The sequence below is a fragment of the Aspergillus candidus genome (assembly GCF_002847045.1).
Source record: "Aspergillus candidus strain CBS 102.13 unplaced genomic scaffold BDW47scaffold_5, whole genome shotgun sequence".
Taxonomy (NCBI): domain Eukaryota; kingdom Fungi; phylum Ascomycota; class Eurotiomycetes; order Eurotiales; family Aspergillaceae; genus Aspergillus; species Aspergillus candidus.
In genome coordinates this window covers 548,522-568,464 of record NW_020194010.1, presented here as the reverse complement: position 1 = coordinate 568,464, position 19,943 = coordinate 548,522, and the positions used below count along the sequence as shown (strand labels likewise).

The 19,943-nt window shown below is 55.3% G+C and overlaps 6 protein-coding genes across 6 annotated transcripts; 4 read left to right on the top strand and 2 right to left on the bottom strand.

Annotated features, from left to right (window-relative positions):
• The first annotated feature begins 771 nt into the window (after positions 1-771).
• On the top strand, positions 772-1,519 carry BDW47DRAFT_99976 (uncharacterized protein). The gene has a single exon (XM_024820975.1). It carries the CDS (start codon positions 868-870, stop codon positions 1,294-1,296), a length of 429 nt encoding a protein of 142 aa, XP_024675360.1. The 5' UTR covers positions 772-867; the 3' UTR covers positions 1,297-1,519.
• Positions 1,520-2,319: 800 nt separating this feature from the next.
• On the top strand, positions 2,320-4,367 carry BDW47DRAFT_122901 (phenylalanine ammonia-lyase; the record flags this gene model as incomplete). The annotated part of the gene is made up of 2 exons (XM_024815942.1): positions 2,320-2,420; positions 2,483-4,367. The coding sequence occupies 2 exons, from the start codon at positions 2,320-2,322 to the stop codon at positions 4,365-4,367; spliced, it is 1,986 nt and encodes a 661-aa protein (XP_024675359.1).
• Positions 4,368-4,634: 267 nt separating this feature from the next.
• On the bottom strand, positions 4,635-6,282 carry BDW47DRAFT_99972 (cytochrome b5-like heme/steroid binding domain-containing protein). The gene is made up of 5 exons (XM_024820974.1): positions 6,157-6,282; positions 5,937-6,033; positions 5,455-5,592; positions 5,230-5,356; positions 4,635-5,168 (listed from the first exon to the last, which is right to left on the bottom strand). The coding sequence occupies exons 3-5, from the start codon at positions 5,571-5,573 to the stop codon at positions 5,004-5,006; spliced, it is 411 nt and encodes a 136-aa protein (XP_024675358.1). The 5' UTR covers positions 5,574-5,592; positions 5,937-6,033; positions 6,157-6,282; the 3' UTR covers positions 4,635-5,003.
• A 612-nt stretch (positions 6,283-6,894) lies between these two features.
• vps27 (ESCRT-0 subunit protein VPS27) lies at positions 6,895-9,496 on the top strand. Its single transcript, XM_024820973.1, has 5 exons — positions 6,895-7,240; positions 7,313-7,445; positions 7,508-7,789; positions 7,844-8,603; positions 8,680-9,496. Exons 1-5 carry the CDS (start codon positions 7,173-7,175, stop codon positions 9,483-9,485), a joined length of 2,049 nt encoding a protein of 682 aa, XP_024675357.1. The 5' UTR covers positions 6,895-7,172; the 3' UTR covers positions 9,486-9,496.
• A 581-nt stretch (positions 9,497-10,077) lies between these two features.
• Positions 10,078-12,048, top strand: BDW47DRAFT_122898 (uncharacterized protein; the record flags this gene model as incomplete). Its single annotated transcript, XM_024815941.1, has 1 exon — positions 10,078-12,048. The coding sequence occupies one exon, from the start codon at positions 10,078-10,080 to the stop codon at positions 12,046-12,048; it is 1,971 nt and encodes a 656-aa protein (XP_024675356.1).
• Positions 12,049-12,561: 513 nt separating this feature from the next.
• On the bottom strand, positions 12,562-18,369 carry BDW47DRAFT_99963 (BTB domain and ankyrin repeat protein). Its single transcript, XM_024820972.1, has 3 exons — positions 14,857-18,369; positions 14,681-14,798; positions 12,562-14,633 (listed from the first exon to the last, which is right to left on the bottom strand). Exons 1-3 carry the CDS (start codon positions 17,921-17,923, stop codon positions 12,626-12,628), a joined length of 5,193 nt encoding a protein of 1,730 aa, XP_024675355.1. The 5' UTR covers positions 17,924-18,369; the 3' UTR covers positions 12,562-12,625.
• Between the last annotated feature and the right edge of the window lie 1,574 nt (positions 18,370-19,943).

Here is a 19,943-nt window from a genome sequence, read left to right as displayed (position 1 = left end):
GCCTCGCTGCAAGCTTGACAATCACAATTACAATGTCTTACTCTTGGCCAATTCAGCCTGACACGAGCAGGCATGAGCATTCCCATGTCCAGTACAAGTACTCCGTAGGATCGTATAACCGAGTTATCCGTGCTAACAACCTGAACGGCTTTCCACGTCTGGTCACTCCGTCTCCAGCCCTCCAAAGTGACCGGCCCGGGGTCTTCTCAAGTGACTATGAACCAATAAACCTTGGCCATTCCATTGGCCAGTGGAGCTGCATGTCTCTTGGCCAGATCGAAGGATCCATCCCCTTGAGCTGACGACCTATACAACACGAGCATGCGACTATGACTAAAGGGATGGATCTCTCATGTCAGCACTACAAAGCGCCTCCCCACTCCACACCAACCTTGTCTGGTCCTCCGTTCTGTGACGTGGGTGCGTTGTTGAATGCTGGCATGATGTTTTTTATCCCGTCGTTTAACTTTGGCCTCTTCTGATCGGCGTTGTGTGTATAGACTTCTAGTAGACACAGCCCACTGTCTCAACCGCATTTGGCAAATGGTCTTGGTCCGTTTGTAGATGGGAGGCAGAAGAAGAGGCAGAAGAAGAGGCAGACGGTCGACAATGATGAGGTCGATTTGGTGACGATGTTCAACATATAAAAGGCGACAAGTATCCCGCCGACAGATTCTTCTCCATCATCATCATCATCATCATCATCCTCTCCCATCCGATCAATTGACCTCATAACCCTTGAGTTGAGAGCTCCTTCCCATTCTGCCTGGCCTCGCTTTATATACGACACTTCGGTATGCATGCACACGCCACAGCGATCCATACCCCAATTACTCACTAACTCAGTCCAGTACAACCCAACCGAGAATGCACATCTCCAAGGTCCTCCTCGCCCTCGCCGTCAACGCGAGCCTCGGGTCAGCCTGCACCTTTGGCTTCTCAGGCAGCCGTAATTTCAACACCGGCGACTTGAGCGGCGGTCTCTCCTGTAGGATTAAGATCCTGAGGTCCGACGAGAATAAAGAATCCAAAGAAGACAAAGTCGACCTGCATGAGAATATCGACTGTGGGAAGGGATGCAAGACAGTGAAGTATTACGGCGAGGAGTATGAGTTTTGCCATAATGGAGTGGGCGGCGACGTCGGGAGTATGGCGGACGGCGCCACTGTCCAGAGAAAAGGGGGTGGTAACAAAGTCAACATCATCCCCGACGGAGAAGACAAAAAAGACCGTCGTCAGGACCCATTCTCCTCTACGCTTTCCCATTACTATTGGAGAAGCAACATCCGCTGTTAACTAGGACGGGCTGGATTGGCGCGTCGATGGATGAACCCGGGTTGTTTGGTCGCTTGTTCTTGGTATACATGCTGTATTTCCTGTCTTTCTGTCATTTTCAACAAATGAATTGATATTCTGTGCTTCACGGCCATGTTCCGCTGTTTTCGATCCCCATCCAATCCAAAGCATGTACCTCAGTGGAGAAAGCAGTGAACCCCGCGAGCCCAGTCATGAGTATCCAAGTCTGAGTATCCACATTCCTATTTAAGTAAGCAGGTCATCCACAAGTCTTCACAATAGACCAACTAGTTCCACAACAGGCTTATGGTATTTCTCTTCCTTCCTCCAACCATGCCATGGGCCTGAGTCAGGCACGAAGCCCTAGCTCCTTAGCCTCGTAAACATGATTCAGTACACGGTTTCCCCCGTGAGGACTGATGAAACAGTTACCTGTGTATACATCCCTGCTACTATAGCGACTTGGCGAAGAGGGGAATCCTTGGCGGTGCAATCTATCACAAATCTAACAAAGAATAGCGGTGGGAGGTACCACGGCGGTCTAGATGATCAATCTTGTGTCTCTAGGTTGACCGAAGAAGGGGTGGGATTGAGATAGATAGATCATGGACGGGAGATCTCCATCTTGAAGGCCTCCTCTCATCTGCAGGGATACTCACGCCTCTTTCCGAGATACGTTATCTGATAGATCCCTCCACTCTCAGCCCTTGCATGAGCCTTACTTTCCAACCACGGAGTGCGGCGTGGTTGGGTGAGGCAAGTTGATCTGTGAGGGATCGGAAAAGCGGTGGGCTAGAGGTAACTAACTATATCTTAGCCGCTACGCCACAACGTTGACTGTTGACCAGCGTTTGGTAGAGGGCTTAACCTCTGATATCCCCAACGGTATATAATTCGCAGTATCTCGCTCTTCTTCCTAGTGTGCAGGTTAAGACGGTTCCGTCCGGCGTCGTCATCATGGTTAACGAATCAGGATGTTGTGATTGTCAGGGGATGCAGCGCTCATTATTGAACGAGGCGGCCATGGTATCTAGTCTAAAAGAGCTAGTCCATCCGCGGACATCGTCCCCAGTGGTGTTAGATGGACAGTCTCTCGACGTGAGTGCCGTCGTCGCTGTTGCGAGGTATACCTTGTCTTTGTCGTGACCTCCTAGATAGTATTATGGCAACTAACAAAATACCACAGACACGACTGCACAGCAACAATAACAGCCAACCCCACAGTCCACCAATCCATACAAGCCAGCGTCAACCAACTAAACACCCGCCTAGCAAATGGCGCCACAGTCTACGGCGTCAACACCGGCTTCGGCGGCAGCGCAGACACCCGCACTGCTGACCACCGCGCCTTACAGAAGGCACTAATCCAGCACCATAATGCGGCGGTCGTCCTACCCCATGATGATGGCCTGAACGGCTACAGCCACAACCACCGCATGCCCGTACCTATTGTGCGGGCTGCAATGCTAACAAGGTGTAACTCGCTGCTCCGGGGGCATTCAGCCGTGCGTCTTGAGGTCGTCGAGGCTATACTTACTTTCCTTCGGAATTCAATGACGCCTGTCGTTCCGCTGCGAGGGAGTATTTCTGCCTCCGGGGACCTGACTCCGCTGGCGTATATCGCGGGTGCGCTGGAGGGGAACCCCGATATTGCTGTTTACTGTGGGAAAGACGCGCGGGTGATCCCGGCCGATGAGGCGCTGCGCGAGCTCGGTCTGCAGCCGCTGGATTTTGGGCCGAAGGAGGGACTGGGACTGTTGAATGGGACGGCCTTTAGTGGCGGTGCGGCCAGCTTGGTGGTGTTTGACGCTACGCGTCTGCTATCGCTGTCGCAGATGATGACTGCTATGGCTACGGAGGCGCTGGGCGGCATGGCGTCTAACTACCATCCGTTCATCTCGCTAGCAAGACCCCATCAAGGCCAGGCGGAGGCCGCGGCGAACATATTCCGGTTCCTGGCCGACTCGCGCCTCGCGACTGTTTCCACAGGGCCCGAACACACTGGGCTAGCTCAAGACCGGTACGCCCTGCGGACTTCTCCCCAGTGGATCGGGCCCCAGATAGAGTCCATGGCGCTAGCGCTCCGGCAGGTCCGCGCAGAGCTCAACTCCACGACGGACAACCCGCTCGTTGACCCCGAGAACGGCACTGTACACCACGGGGGCAATTTCCAAGCTGCGTCGATTACATCGGCGATGGAGAAGACGACGAGCGCGGTGCAGATGATCGGGAGGATGATCTTCGCGCAGTGCTCGGAGCTGATCAACCCTGTGTTGAGCAACGGGCTGCCGCCGAACCTGAGCGTGGATGACCCGAGTTTGTCGTTTGCGTTCAAGGGCGTCGATATCAATATGGCGTCGTATGTCTCTGAGCTGGGGTACTTGAACCACCCCGTTAGCAACCACGTTCAGTCGGCTGAGATGCATAACCAGGGACTGAACTCGCTTGCCTTGATTGGATGTCGATACGCCGCTGAGGCTGTCGACGTGCTGTCGCTCATGACAGCAACGTATCTGTATGTGCTGTGCCAGGCGCTGGACCTCCGTGCGTTGCACGCAGAGTTCGTCCGCGACGTCCGCGGCAAGATTGATTCCGTAACGAGTGAGCTCTGCCATCTGGACAGCTCCCAGCGCCTGAGGGATGAATTGCTCGACCACTGGCGCCGGCACAGCACCAGCGATTTGGAAGACCGCGCGGTTCAGACGGCGAATAGCTCTGTGGGAGTGTTCCTGGATCTAATGACTGCTGACAGCAGCGGTATCGCTGGGGACGAGGTGGCTCGAGAATGGAAGACGCGAGTAGCGAGAACTCTGGCTGATAGTTATACCGCCACGCGGACTGGATTCCTTGAGAATCCTACGACGAAGAACTATCTGTGCAGTGCGTCGCGGAGTCTTTACGGCATTGTCCGGGGTGAGCTCGATGTGCCGCTGCATCGCGGCCTTGAAGACCACCCTGCCTATGATAGGGCGCACATGGAGGGAAAGAAATGTATCGGGTCGCGTATCACCACCATTTATACTGCCGTCCGAGATGGGCGTTTTGATGATGTATTGGCCACATTCTTTTGAGATGGCTGGATGGGGACTTTTTCTTTCTTTTATTTTCTTCAGCAACCCGTTATAGCGTCTAGGCTTCTCGGTCAATATGAAATCATACCAATTATATCATCCTGAAGATTTCAATGCCGGACCACAGTTGAGCTGTAGAATACTGGCTGGGAAGTGCGAAAGTCCCGGATTAGTAGGTTAGCAAGACCTATGTTTAACCAATGTTTAGAGCCAGTGGGTTAAATACGAATGTCGCATACTCCTTACAGGAAATCATAGTAAAAAAAAGATTCAAGATGGGTCTGTCTTTCATGGTCTAAGCATGGGCTGATGGGTCCAAAAATTATATAAACGAAATAAAGAAAAGAAAACGACCCGGGAAATTACAAAACACGTGGTAGGTAGTAGTGGTGGTAGTCGAAACACGAAAAGAACAAGAAAACGGTCTGGTACTGGGATATCGATAACGATCAATCAGCCAATCAATCAACCCATCCATCAATAATCAATAATCAATCAGTCGGCCCTTCACAACCCAGTCGTCTATCGGTCGGGAGGTTTGTAGGCAAAAATCGGATGCTCTCGTCAGTGTCATTTGATTGTCTTCTTCCCCCCTTATTTTTTTGTTGAAAAATCTTTCTTGCAGAGGATCCACGCTTACTGCGCGGCGACCTGCTGCTGCTGGATGTAGTTGTAGGCGACGTAGCTGATGACACCGCCGATCAGGAAGAAGGCGTACAGACCGACGCCGATGCCGGCGGTTCCGGAGCCGGAGGAGGCAGAGGGAGCGGGGGCGTGCGCGCGGGGCTCGGGGTCACCGGGCTAGAGAGGTTAGTTTAATGCGACAGAGATAAGATAGAGACGGTGTTGGGAAAATCCATACCAAGCGCTTGACGTTACCGACGAACATGCCGTCGAGGATCTCACGGGCCTCGTCGCTGTGGCCAACATCCTCAAAGGCCTCGGTGGCATCCTGGCCAGCCACGTCGAGGAGGACTTCCTCACCACCGCTATTCGCAATGTCAGTTTGTTTCGTTTCCGGTTGTTTGTTTATTTATTTGTTGTCTGTTTGTTTGTTGACATTTTGGGGAGATGGTGTCAAACGTACGGGTGCTCGTCAACAAAGGCGGAGACGTCGTAAACCTTGTCGTGGACGGTCATGTAGAGATCCTTCTTGGTGTTGTGGCCGGCGATCTCGGCGAGGGTGAGTTCCTTGGTGTCAGACATGATGGATGTGATTTGGAGACTGGAGCGCGATGGTGTCAGCAGAGGTTGAGAGTGGTCAAAGTGAACAGGTAGAAGTAGCAGTGTAGAGGTGAGCAGGAACAAGTGATCAGCGAGGGGGGTTACACCAGGGACCGGTGAGGGTGAGTGTGCGGTGCAAGGGAAGAGAATTAGTCCGGGGGTGATCGGATGAAGTCGAGCAACTGGAAGTGGAATCCCCTGAGATTTCCAGACTCCTACAATGACCACGAACTTCCGATCGGGACTATCTGGTCTTGAGTGATGGTATGGAGGGGGTTTGAGGGAGCATGGGCAACTCCTGAGCGCGTGGAGGGCAATGCGAAAAGGACAACATGCGGGACGTACCGAATCAGGTGGACTGAGGGAGAGATAAGCGGTGAGACTGAGTGGGAGTCACAGAGGGGAGTGGACTAGAGGAAGGATATGAAGAGGAGAGAGAGATCTAAGGTGAAAAATAAGAGGGGTTTGTAAGAGAGAGAAAGGAAGAGGAAGAAGAAGAAGAAGAAGAAGGGAAGAGGAGAAGAAAGAGGAGAGAAACGGGCTAAAAGACTAGGGCGGGCCTCACCAATACTATAGAGAGAGAGACGTCTCGACCGTTGACCAGTCTACCACTCAACCAAATCTGTTCAGTGTTCTTCAAGATTAATTTTCCCTGCCGACAATCCCTTCCGAGACAGGAACTGGATCTTCCCCACGGTTAGACCTGGAGTCAAAATTCGGTATTTCTTTCTCAGAGAGAGAAGCAGAATCTCCATTCCATTTGGTGGATCGACGAATAAGAACCTGCTTATTCGGTCTGAGTCAGCTGTATAACAGCCAACTAATACTGCATAACTGACCATTACACCATTATTGATACATATACTATTATACTGTTATACTATGATACTGTTATACTACTATACTATATACTACTATACTATACTATATACTACTATACTATGAGTATACTACTATACCATATACTATTATACTATCCTTACTAAATACTATGATAGAGATAACCTCGGGGAAGTCCCTCTCCGCCCGTCGGATCGCTGCCTCGGGATTGTCCGAGCTTATCAGTAAGACAATCCCATGATTCCCATCAGAGACGATTATATAATACTGCACTATTAGTTGTTCATTAATATTCATTATCTAATTTGATTACTAACTTTGTGCTCATGAAATCATGAAATAATGTCGATACTCACCGCCTATTTATTCTGCCTGACTTATTCAAGCGGTGAGTGATGTACCTCCTCAGGCATCTCCACCAATCCCCATCCAACCACTTCAAACGCTCATCGATGGATCTGCCTGGAGCCTCCATCAGCCTCATCTTCCTCCCATTCCCCTCTTCGCTGTCATTTTCCTGATCAGACAGTTTCATCGCTCTACTAATCCAATCCCGATAACCCTCTAATCACATCGTCGGATCTATCTCACGCCCCATCCGCTACTCCAGTCCTCCCGCTGAACACTCAATACCCAACGTCATAACCTCCGACTCCCTCCTCTCCTTCTACTCCCCACCCCCCTCCTCCCATCCCCCTCCCCCCCATTCCCCCATTTCCCCATCCTACTGTCGCCGTCATCATGGCGGGCTGGTTCTCCTCCACCTCCCCGCTCGACGAGCAAGTCGAACGGGCCACTGCCTCTTCCCTGTACGGTTTGATCCCCTCTTGCACGGTCCCCTCGTGATAACCATGACACGCGACTGATAAGAGTCGTACCAGGGAGGATATCGCCCTGAACCTAGAGATCTCCGATATGATCCGATCCAAGAGCGTCCAGCCCAAAGAGGCCATGAGGTCGCTGAAACGCCGATTGGAGAATCGAAACCCCAACATCCAACTAGCCACGTTGAAGGTGCGTCGATCCAACATCCAGCTCGTCACGATCTTCGAAGCTGACCACATCCAACCGTATAGCTGACAGATACATGCGTGAAAAACGGCGGAACCCACTTCTTGGCCGAGATCGCCTCCCGCGAGTTCATGGACAACCTCGTCTCCCTGCTCAAGGCGGAAGGCGCCCTGCTCAACGCCAATGTAAAGGACAAGATGCTGGAACTGATCCAGGATTGGGCCATGGCCGCCCAAGGTCGCATGGACTTGAGCTATCTGGGGGAGACCTATCGCCGACTGCAAGACGAGGGCTTTCGATTCCCCCCGCGGACGCAGATCAGCGGCAGCATGCTGGAAAGCAGTGCGGTACGTTCCTCTCCTCCTTCCCCGTGGATCGCGCTGATCCTCTGTAATTGGTAGCCCCCCGAGTGGATTGATTCCGACGTGTGCATGCGATGCCGCACCGCCTTCAGCTTCATGAACCGCAAACACCACTGCCGCAACTGCGGTAACGTCTTCGACGCCCAGTGCTCCAGCAAGACCCTCCCGCTCCCTCACCTCGGGATCTTCCAGCCCGTCCGCGTCGACGACGGCTGCCACGCCAAGTTGACCGCGAAACCGTTCCCGCCGGCGGGTCTGTCGGACCGGTCCGCGTTCAAGAACCACTCCATCTCCAAGTCGAATGCCATGGAGCCCCGGACGGCCCGCGCCGACACCGGCTTCGACGACGACCTGCGTCGCGCCTTGCAGATGAGCCTGGAGGAGGCGGAAAACCGCGGCACCGGTGGCTACGTTCCGCAGGCTCAGGCTCCAGCCGCCCCGGAACCGAGTCGGATGAAGACGGCCGAGGAAGAGGACGCCGACCTGAAGGCCGCCATCGAGGCCTCCCTGCGCGACATGGAACAGCACAAGCAGCAACACGCCGCCGCCCTGAAGAACACGACCCCCGACTTCCCCGCCCACGAGACCCCGGGGGCCACCCCCATGCCCCGAAACCCGTACGAACTCAGCCCGGTCGAGGTGGAGAACATCCACCTGTTCTCCACCCTCGTCGAGCGACTGCAGCATCAACCCCCGGGGACCATCCTCCGTGAACCGCAGATCCAGGAACTATACGAGAGTATTGGCGCGCTGCGGCCGAAGCTGGCCCGGAGCTATGGCGAGACGATGAGCAAGCATGGTGCGTCCCCCCCCTCCCACCCCGGGACTTTCTCCATCTGCTTCCTCACCGGTCGACGTGACTAACAACGAACCAGATACGCTGCTCGATCTGCACGCCAAGTTATCGACGGTGGTGCGGTACTATGACCGCATGCTGGAAGAACGACTGTCCAGCGCCTATTCCCAGCACTCGCTGGGGTACGGGTCCGTCCCGGCCAATTCCCCGTACCCCAACGTCTACCCGTCCATGCCCCCACCCCCGCCCGCGCCGGAAGCCCGCACGGGAGCCGAGAGCTTCTACTACGGAACCGCGGGGGAGCAACCCCCCGCGGATACCAGTGGTCACCGAGGTGGTGCGATGAGCCCGGGCGCATACGCGCCCCCACCGGGACAGCCGATGCCGCCAAGCGCGCCCTGGACGGGTCGGCCCCCGTCAGTGGCATCCCCACCGGGTCCCAGTGCCGCCCCGGGCTACCCGGGACCGTCCGTCGGATACCCACCCCCCGCGCCGCAGGGATACACGTCTCCGACCGCAACCGACCCATCCGCCCAGGCCTACTACTCCCACCCCGGGGAGCCGGGCACTCCGTCTCACGCAGCGCCGGGGGTCCGGCGAGACTCCTACTACCAGTCGGCCGAGCCAAGCGCCCCGGAGCCGTCCGCGCCGGCCGCCGATGGATATCCCCCGCCCGCGGGGTCCGGGCATCAGCGTCAGCCGTCCTATTATTACCAGCAGCCCCCGCAGGGTATGCCCCAAGCCCCGACCCATGCGCCGGGAGTCCCTCCAGGATCGCATGCGGTCGGCGACGTGTCCCCGCTGGGGCCATCGGCCGCTCCGGTGCCGGGTGCGCAACCGGCGCCCGCACGGCCCGCCGTGGAAGAGAGTCTCATTGAGCTGTAGACGGAGAGCGGGGTGGCGTTTTGTTCGTGTCATCTGTTTCCGCACCCTTATGATACCAGTTTTCTTTGTTTGGAGTGGGAATGAAATTGTATGATTCATGTATCGATATATACGTAGTCTTCCAGAGAATAGGCGCTCCCGTCAGAAAGGAATTGATCTTGATCTTCCAACCCTCTGGTGTTTACAATGATAGGAAGTGCTATAATCCCACGCAATCCATGGCCGGATTGGGGGATCATGGGGATGATATAGAGGGTAAACACGTGACGGTACGGTACCGAACATACGAAACTTACGGGCTTCACTCCTCTCATTTCACTTCACCTTCTCATCTTCTCTTCTTCTCTCCAACTTCATCTTCATCTTTCCCTCCTCCATCTTCCTCTCTCTCACTCCTCCTTCTCTTCCTCTTCCTCTTCTCCTCCATCAATTGGGTCTTAGTCTCTCCAAGCCAACCGCTCCGGCCAATTGTCGGATCGTTGCTTTTTCCAGCTGCGGTGACACCCGACCTGCAGCTGCTCAGAATTGGCAACCCACTTCCCCCTCCCCCCAACCTCGTCAAACGGAAACAGGCAAACAGGGGAAGAGAATCATGCCGAACAGCACTGCCTCCCCCATGAAGCGTCCCGGCTTAGGGCGCCGCGCTATCTCCTCCCACGCCGTCGTCACCCGCTCTTCTTCCTCCATCGCTCCTCACGCCGATCTGTCCGGCTCGCACTCGTCCTCCTCCCAGAAACTCGCCCTGCGTCCTCACCATCACTATCCCCGAAACCATGTGGTCGGTGGCCATCGTCATCATAACCGGAATCCCTCCTTCGGCAAGAATCTAGCCAAACTTCAGCGCCATCTCTCCGCCCACCAGATCGCTCAAGAACCCCACACGGGCGCCCGGCAACATCAGCGCAAGAAGTCCGCCCCCGTCACCCCCGCCGCCAGTCCCCGCGCGCATAATAATAATCACCACGTCCGCTGGGAGGGCGTGTTGGATGATTCGCCTGATCCCGTTCACACCCCCATCAAGAAGAACAACTCCAGTCCCGTCTTGCGACGACGGCATTCCTCCCACGCGAAGGCGACCGTCGTTACCACCTCCGACCGCCCTCAGACCGACAAGAAGAAGTCCGTCGGCTTCGAATTGGGCGACGACTCCGATAACGAGGACGGCGAGTGGGAAGACACCACCCAGTCGCCGGAAAGCACCCGTCGCAGCTCCGTCGTAGCTCAGTCCAAGGACAGCGTCGAGAATAACCAACCCGTCATCGTCGACCCGCTCACCTTCGTCAAGCGGCCTGTCCCGCAGTTCGCCCGCGCCGCCAGCCTTCCTGAATCCGTCAACAAGAGCTTCGACCAGCGGACCCACGACGGTGAGCAGCCGACCCCGTCGCGCGAAGAACACGATCACGACGACGGCGACGACGACCACCACCACGGCGACGACGAAGCAGAGCACCCGCCGGACCACCCCGCCATCACCTCCCGTCTACTAACCCCCTCGCTCGCCGCCAAAGCTCCGCCCGCCATGTCGTCCATCTCCGCGACCGCCAAGCCGGCCGTCGTCGACGCCCTGGCGCGGAAAACATCAATGTCGACTCTCAACGCCGGCGCCGACGGCCGCCGGCCCACCTCGTCCTCCCATGCCACCACACCCGCCGGCCACGCCTCCGGTCCCACCCAGGCCACCTCCTCGTCCATTGAAGGCGGCGTGTCTCGCTTTATCATGGACGGCAAGGCCGTCGCCCCAGGCTCGTTCCGTACCGACTCCGAACCCAACACCCCGTCGTCTTTCCTCCCACATTACCACCCGCAGACGCCGCCTTCTCCCCACCAGAGCAGCTCGGCCGCCGCCCGGCGACGCGCGTCCCCGCCGCCCCGGTCGCGTGGCGTGGAGCCGCCATCGCGCACGCAGCAAAAGCTCTGGCTACAGCGGACGGCCACCCTCAACACCTCGCCCCCAGACAGCCACGGCACCTCTGCCACCGCATCCCCGGCCGCCCTCGATCCCAGCCACAGCCGGCCCGGCACCGCACCGTTCGAGGCAAGTCGGGGGATTGTCAACGGCGCGCCTCGCCCCGGCACGGGGTCCATCCCAGACAGCGAGGCGAAACACATCCGCAAGGCATACGAGAAGACAGCCATGGAGCTAACCGTGGTGCGGCGATTCCAGTCTCCGACAGCCGACAGCTTCCAGCGGCTCGCCGTCCTCCTCACCGACCTCCAACTGCCGCGGTCTCCTGCTTTGGGTCCATCAGTCCAGTCCGCCCCGACCCTACCGCAGGACGGGCAAGCGCCTCGGGGGCGTCCCGGCGCGCGACCAGAATCGCGTCAGTTTCTGGGTAAGCGGGCGAACGACGTCTCGCAGGCTTATCTGGACGAAGCCGCCAGTGACACGGCCCCGTTGCGCAAATCGACCTCCTTGCATCCATCGCACCGTCTGTCGACCTCCGCCGAGGGAGAACCCAGTATAGGACAGGACGAGGACGCGGAATCTTCTCTCCTCCCAAGCGAATCGGAGATGCTAATGCGACGAATGTGGGAGAGTCGCGAGGTAGCAACGTCTGGATAATTTTTCCTTTTTCCCCGTCCCCAACTCTCTTTACTGCTTAACTGTCCTTTTGCCTCCTCGTTTTCTTTCTTTCTTTCTTTTTTTTCTTCTATTCGCTCCATACGTGTGGCGCAGGCATAGTTGCATTTCTTAGCGTATGCGGGAGTTCAACGTTGAATAGGGTCCGAGGTTTGCATGTCACCATCACACCGGTCCGAGCTTGATTGATTTGTTTTGCTTTGCTATTTCGGTTGTTTCTGGTGGTAGGTGGGTGGGTGGATATTCCTCGGGTATAGTAATATGGAGTAGCTAAGGCTAATGTGAATACTTAATTTATCTAGTTCATTTCACTGTTTGGGTATAGGGATGTATATAGTAGTATTTATGTAGTGTATCGAGTATGGATGGTATGCTATAGATCGTGTATCAGACAGTACTTCATATAAAAATAGAAGGTAGTATAATATATATAGTATAATATATATAGTATAATAATATAAATATGATATAGTAATTTGACACAAGAAGACAATGCGCAAACCCAACCAAGACCAAAATATATATCACAATTCATACAAAGAGAAAGAAAGAGATGGGGCTATCGACCTCGTCCCCTGTGAGCGCCTCCTCGCCCTCTTTCTCCTCCTCCTCCACCACCGCGTGGGGCCGCACCACCTCCTCCGCTGCCACTCACGGGAACAGACTCCCTATGGTTAACATTTGCTTTCTTGGTTTGATGCTGGTGTTGTTGGCGGTGGTGAGGGGCGTGTTCTGTCCGCTGAGGAGGGGCTTTCTGTGTATGCACATTTGCAGTCGCGTTCGCACTGGCACTGGAATCCTTCTTCGGAAGACTGCTACTACCACCAGGAGCAGGGCCATCATGGCCATTCTTCTGTCTCGAGGGTAGATGCCTACCCCGACCCGCTGTGTTTGTGTTTGTGTTTGTGGCTGCATCTGCGCTTCCAGCAGCTTTCCCAGCTCCTCCTCCCCCACCAGCACCACCAGCACCACCGCGCCCTCTCTTGCGATTCGCGTTCTGTCCAGAGCCAGAGCTGGAGGCATTCCCCTGCGCCTGACCCTTCCTCCCACCCCTCCCATCATTCTTATGACTCTTATCCTTCTTTCCACCCTTCCCGATATCATCACCCGTCTGCTCCTCCTCCGGCTCCTCCTCATCGGGAAGTCCCTGGATACGCCTACTCTCCTTGTTCCACCACTCCTGGAACTGCTGCTCGAGCTGGATATCGTGGAGATTGTGCTTGGCGGTGGCTGCTTCGCGGATTTCGTCCTTTTCGGTTTGTTGTTGGAGGAGGATTGTTGAGAGGGAGGTTCGTTTGGATCTTTTGGCTGGTTTGGATTTTGAGGTGGATGTTGGGGTTGGGTTTGAGGTTGGGGGGTGGGTCGAGGCGGCGTTGTGCCGGATAGAGTGGGTTGGTTTTTGCTGGGTTTGTTGTTGAAGAGGTTGTTGGGTGGGAGGGTGAGTGGGAGTAAGATTGAGTTGAGATGATGGTAACGATGGCTGGGATGGAGGAGTCCGCTGCGCACCCCCAGCAACACCATCCCCCGATTTAACTGGCACAGACCCCATGGACTGCCCCTTCAACGGCGGCGTCCCCGCCACCGTCTGCCGCATCGTCATAGAAGGTTTCCTAGTCGGTTTACCCATTTCGGCTGGCGTAGGCTCTGATCCATTAACAGGAGCCACCACCTTGCTCGAAGCAGCAGCAGCAGCAGAAGAAGAAGAAGAAGTAGGAGGAGGAGGAGGAGGCACCCCCCAAGGATTAGCCCTCGCCTCCTTCGACCTCTCCTCCGCAGCGAGCATCTCCTGCATCTGCAGCATCTGCATCTTCTTGCGCTCTTTCTGCGACATTTTAGGCGCAGTAGCAGACTGACTGTTCTCGCGTTTGGCAGACATGCCCAGGCTGAGGTTCGATACCTGTCCCTGGGAGGAGGTCGCTTCCTGCATTATGTCCTTGAGGGGCTTCTTCGAGCCGGTTACCACGGAGGTTGCGGAGGAGGGGTTCGTCCATGGGACGGCCGAGTTGTTGATCCTGTTTTGGGCGCGGCTGTAGCTGGGGGATTCGGGCTCGTGGGAGGATGTCATCAGGTCGTCGAGGTAGCTTCTTCCACCGTGTGGTGAGTCGTCTGCGAGGCTGGATGCCAGAGCGGGCGAGTCGTAGTGTGCGTCTACACCTCTGGACCCACGGACGACGCTCTTCCCTTTCAGGCCATCCCCCGGGGACAGGAACTGGTCATCGTCCATCGCGAACATCAGTTCACCTGCAGACTGTCTCGGTCTCAGCGAGGGACTTTTCGAGGGCGTCGTGAAGACATCCTTCGTTTTGGTCCTCTGCGCCGACGAAGGCGTTTTGTCGCCGTTTGGCATGCGCTTCCCTTCGTTAGTGTTGTTAATCCGCGTCCGCAACTTCATGGAGTCTATCCTTTGCTGTCTGTCGCTCTCGATGAAAGAGACCAGCTCGGGATACATCTCGAGGATGTACTCGTCTGTATTACGTCCTCTGGAGACGGGAAAGCTGGAGAGTTGATTGTCGTGGCAGACTTGGTCTAGCGCGGTGAGGAGGTTCTCGTTGAGATCTTCCAGACCCCTGGACAGGATTAATATACATTTGATAATAGGGGGGGGGATAAGTACCTATTGGTGAGAAGCCCCTCCAGATTCAAACAGATGTACTCCAGCGCGGCGTCGCGGAATTCGGTAACGTAGCATGGCGCGATGGAGTTGAGGAGAGTGCAGACGTTGCGCGCGTTTACTGCATTACATCACATTAGTACCGCCATCACTCATCCCAAGTGTAGAGATGAACATACCAAACTGCCCAATCACCCTCTGACAAACCTGCGCCAATCGATCAATCATCAACTCATTCGCCACAAACGCGACCTCAAACACCAGGTCCATGAAACTGTCTAGATCTTTTGAGCGGACCTCATCGAAGAGCTGCTCGTCTGTATCGGCGTACAAGTACCGCAGTACGAAGTCAAACACGGGTCTATCGATATGCCGCAGGTCGACGCGGATGCTACTGTCCGACGAGTTTGAATTTTCCCGGCGGGAGAGAAGCCATCTACCACCAGAGCGGCCGTTAAATAGCACATCGAAGAAGAGACTTCTCTGGCAGATGACCTGGCTATGAACTCTGACTTCGTCGTGATTGAGCTCGATGACGACGTCGCCGCTTTCGAAGAAGGCGGGGTCTGTGAGTGCCAGCGCCATGTCGAATTTGAGTGACTTGTGGGGATCGATCATGAGGCGCGCGGCGCGCTCGATGGATGGGATGTTGAGATGTGTACCTAGACGCATTACTTCTGTGCGAACTTGGCGGTAGCGGAGTGCGCTTTCGGGTGTGTGCCGGGCGAGATGCCATACGTCAAATATGTTGTCTGTGTAGATGAAGAAGGCGAAGTTGAGGAGTGTGTAGATGTCGAGGTTGTGAAAGAGGACGCGTGTGCGGTTGTCTTGATCGTGCGAGATGGAGAGGATGTCTGGGAGGGTGTATGTGGTTGATTTGCGGAATGTGTGGAATGCTTTTCGTAGGACGGGGCTGCGGCCGGAGAGGACGAACTCGTGCACTGGGATCTGTACGTCTGATAGCGTGGTCGTTATGAGGACTACTCCCTGGGGTAGATTGATCGGCGGCGGTGGAAAGAAGGACTCGATGTCCGAGGCGGACATCACTGCCTGTTTGATGGCCAGGGTGGGCTCAACCAGCAGCGCATCCCCATCTCCAGCTTCTGAATCTCCGCTAGCCATAGAAGCAAAGACGCCGAACGGAGACAACGGCAGCAGATCCTTCCAGAGCGTACTCGGCCCAACCTCAATCTGCTCCCTCGTAACATCACAATCCCTTTGCGCAGCCGCAAACGCCCCAAACGAATTACTGCACACGCCCACAACCCTCGACAAGCCCGGCACACGAGCAAACTTGTACTCCTTCGCAACGCCATCCTTGCTCTTCCCCCGCTTTTCCTTCCGCCACGCCGACCCAGACGCCGTGCAGATGATGATTGAGCCGTCCTGGCCGACGTCGACATCCTTAACAGCCATGTGGGCCTTCTTGAGCGCCCACACGCGCGCAGGCGGCGCGACGGCGTTGCGGATTTTCGACGGGTTGGTGGTGGAGGTTGCGGACGGGGTGTCGGTTTTGGTGTTCACCTGCACGGTAAAGACCTCGCCGAAGCTAGAGAGGGCGCAGATGGTGTTGCCGCCGGAGCGGATCTTGATGATTCTGTTGACGGCGGTGTCGTAGCGGGTGGTCATGAAGCTGTCGCGGATGAATTTCGAGCTGATGTCTAGGGGGAAAGATAGTTTGAGGTAGCCGTATTGCGCGAAGACCCACACTTCGTGGTTGTGGAGGAGGATGGCGGTGGCTTGGTCGATGGCGGATACGGTGTGGATTGGAGCGTTGAAGAGGGAGGCTCCGACGCGTCGGGGGGTTGTTTGCGCCTCGAGGGACCGCGCGTCGGAGTCAACTAGGCCGAGCTGGCCTTCGTTTTTGCCGAATGTGTAGAGGCCTGCGTGGCTGAAGACGACTGAGTGGATGGCTGACGCCGCGGCGCCGAGGATCATCTCTTTCTTGAAGGGGTTGAAGATCTGGCGGGGGGTGGTCTGGATGGGCACGTCGTCTCGGTTGGTGGCTCGTGGTAGGCTGTAGCCTAGTTGGCCGTACTTGTTGCTACCCCAGCTGAAGATCTCGCCTTGCTCGGAGATGGCGAGCGTGTGGTCCTGGCCGAGAGCCACGGAGACGACCTTTCGGTTTGCGAGGCCTCCGCCCTCGATGCAGACGAAGCTGAATCGCGTGGACTCGTCGCCTGTGCCTAGCCGACCTCCCGGGCCAAATCCGCATGTAAAGAGGTTGGCTTCCGGGTCGGTCGTCAGAATGGCTGTGTGCAGCTTGGACATGACGATGTCCTGGTATTTCATCGGCTTGTTCCTGATCAGCGCGGGGAGATCTTCCGCGTCATCAGAGCCCGGGGGGTGATCGTCATCCCGCTGTTCCTGGGACTCGCGGAAGAATCGGCGCAGCAGGTGTTCCGGGCGTTTCAGCGTCATTCGCTCTGGAAACTGCCGATCATCCTGATCCCCCACGCCTAGATTCAAATTTTTATTGCTCCCAAAGGTGTATACTTCATCGGCCAAGAGGTTGACGCGGGGTCGCAATACACCCCGCGGCGCATGGCCGTCCTCGTCCATGTCCTCCCCAAAGGACGACGCACTCGACTCATCGTCCTTATTCTCGATATCGGCGAGCAGAGGATCGTGCTCCATCGCCGGGAGCACCATGCGCTTGATCTCGCGCGAGGAGATGGTGGCCCCGTACACGTCAAACGGGCTGTACCCCTCGCGATCCTTCACCTTGATCAGACCTCCACCGGGATGACCCGGTGACCCCGCCTTGCTGAAGTCGGTCGCGTCCCGGATGTCTCGCGCCATCAGCGCCTGAGCGATGGCCGCGTTCCCGGCATACAGCGCGCGGTGCAGGGCTGTCCACCCACTCTCCCAGTCCTGTGCGTATATATCGATGAACGGAGTCTCGAGCAGCATGATGGCGAAGTCGATGGCGGTCGGCTTGGGCGATGAGGCCACGTGGTGCAGGAGCGTGCGGCCATGGTGATCGCGGGCGTTCAATTCCTCGCGCGAGATGGTCCGACCGGGTCGCGACGTCGTGCTGCGATCAGGCAGCGAGGTTCCAGGAGAAGCCTCTCCGAGCTTTTTACTGCGGTGGAAGAGGCCCGGCGACGAGGCGATCACCGACCCGGAGCCTCCAGCTTTGGAATTGGGGGTTCCGCCGGAGGTCTTGTAGCTGGCGGAGGCCAGGACACCCCGGAAGGTCTCGACGTCATCGCGCAGAAAGGATTCCCAAAGCTTGCCACTCATGTGCCCAGCGTGAATGTGATCTTGTCAGAATCTCTTGTCGACCGAGGACCAGGACGTCGTTGTCGCCTGACGGGGTCAACGGCGCACCGGGGAGGGCTCTCGGGAAGAGCTCAGCGGGGCGACAAGAATTCCGACCGGAGGAAAGGAAACGGGAGGAGGGAGCGAGGGTGTGGCTCAATGTGACGGTTCGGATTCGCAGGAGACGGGTGGGTAAGATGCAAGGGTTGAAATGAGCAGGGAGGTTGTTGTCTGGGGAAGGCAACGTGTCGTGAGGATGAGACTGATCGTTGTGGCGGCGATTGACGATTGTGGGTGGGGATTCTTATCTCCGAGAGTCGAGTGGGGTCGGTTCGGGTGGTTTGTAGTAGATCTGGAGGGATCGCACAGGCGATGCGACAGTAATGTAGAGGAGATGAAGAAAGGAGGAGTGAAGGGATGGAGGGGAGAGAGAAGTGTCCAGGAGAATAATCTGTGCTGGAGAGAGAGAGAGAGAGAGAGAGAGCCATGGATAAGGGCATTATTGGGTGGGCCAATCAGGAGGGGCTGTCCCCTCCATGTTCCGACGCGAGTCTCTTATTTGATTATATATTTTATTATATGCCTATATATATTCTATTGTATGATGTATATCGATATTCATGAGTCAACTGTCGGATTCTTTGAAAGTAATGTGTCTATATCACTGCTGGCAGTGTTCTCCGGAAGTGCCAATCATCCCGCCAACTGGCAAGACGATGGTATATAAGATGATGGTATCTATCATCCACAGAGGTCACCTAGCCAAGTCGAGAGCCTCTTGCTCAAAAGTACTAAGAGTACTCCGTACAGGGAGACAAAGTACCCCTACCTCGACTCACTCATCACTCTCCTGCAGACGCATACCAACTGGCGCCAAACAACCAACCCGACGTGTCAAGCCTCCATTTCCTTCTGAAAGGGAGTCGAGACAATACATCAGAGATGATTCTGTACACAACACAGCAAATCTATTTTGTACGACCAAGCAGGGGTTCTGCAGGAGAGAATCCGATGTGTCTGGAATCTAGACGATGAGCTCTCCACCGGGCGTCGTCCCAGCAAACGATTGCAGGTGAGGCGGCCAGTCTGATCTTAGGGGTTGGCGGTCTAAGCTTAATTACTTGATCATCTAGTCATCTAGTATCGTACTTGGTATCATCTCTAGCGTCTGACAAGAGTCAGGACGGGTGAGTCACTCGATTCCAGGGTAGATCTCCTAGATAGATGATCAAACTCCGAGATCTAGATGACATGAGTCAATAAATTCAAACATTAGAACAAGAAATAAAATAAAACAAAAATCAGAAAGAAAGAAGACAAGGAATCGATGATTACATGGATGAAAGGATGACAGTCATGAATTAGGGTCATGCGTGATTGACGGTGGATCGCCTAGCGTCAGTTGGAGCTGTCAATCATTGAGGATTGTCATGGACCAGACACCAGAACTGCCATGGTATCGAGAATATCATCAATCCAGTCTCAGAGAATCAAACCATTCCTCCAAAGAAGAATCAATAGATCAATAGATCAATAGATGGATAGATGGATAAATCGATAATACCTGATGGAATCGAGAGAGGTACCTTACCTCCCCCGTACATGACGCTAAGCCGATTTGGGACGGGTAGCCGCTGGACTGGTTGACCGCCTTGCCACAGTCTCGGTATCGTACAGTATTATCATGAATATTATCGAATCTCTAGACGATATTTCTCGATATTTTGGTTGTATCATATTATGAAGAAATATAGGATATCACATAGAAGATAATTTCAAATACAATATAATATAGAATTGTAGATGGATAGATCGTCCACAAGGTCGAGTCACCGGGTGTGCGTCACTCTCCACTTATCAGTACCTGAGGTATCTCCACCTCCCGTTATCTGCTTGCGTCTTCCCTCCTCTCTCTCTCTCTCTCTCTCTCTCTCTCTCCTCTATTCTCTCCCCGTTGATTATTCTTCCTCCTCTTCTTATCCCTTTCTCCCTCTCTCCCAAC

Bases quoted from the DNA above. Each gene is read 5' to 3' on its own strand.
- BDW47DRAFT_99963 (XM_024820972.1), bottom strand. From the start codon at position 17,923: ATGAGTGGCAAGCTTTGGGAATCCTTTCTGCGCGATGACGTCGAGACC. The intron at 14,799-14,856 runs GTATGTTCATCT...GATGTAATGCAG, and splicing joins GAGGGTGATTGGGCAGTTTG to TAAACGCGCGCAACGTCTGC. The intron at 14,634-14,680 runs GTACTTATCCCC...AATCCTGTCCAG, and splicing joins GAGGGGCTTCTCACCAATAG to GGGTCTGGAAGATCTCAACG.
- BDW47DRAFT_99972 (XM_024820974.1), bottom strand. From the start codon at position 5,573: ATGTCTGACACCAAGGAACTCACCCTCGCCGAGATCGCCGGCCACAAC. The intron at 5,357-5,454 runs GTACGTTTGACA...CATTGCGAATAG, and splicing joins GCCTTTGTTGACGAGCACCC to CGGTGGTGAGGAAGTCCTCC. The intron at 5,169-5,229 runs GTATGGATTTTC...TAACCTCTCTAG, and splicing joins TCGGTAACGTCAAGCGCTTG to CCCGGTGACCCCGAGCCCCG.
- BDW47DRAFT_99976 (XM_024820975.1), top strand. From the start codon at position 868: ATGCACATCTCCAAGGTCCTCCTCGCCCTCGCCGTCAACGCGAGCCTC.
- vps27 (XM_024820973.1), top strand. From the start codon at position 7,173: ATGGCGGGCTGGTTCTCCTCCACCTCCCCGCTCGACGAGCAAGTCGAA. The intron at 7,446-7,507 runs GTGCGTCGATCC...CCAACCGTATAG, and splicing joins TCCAACTAGCCACGTTGAAG to CTGACAGATACATGCGTGAA. The intron at 8,604-8,679 runs GTGCGTCCCCCC...ACAACGAACCAG, and splicing joins CGAGACGATGAGCAAGCATG to ATACGCTGCTCGATCTGCAC.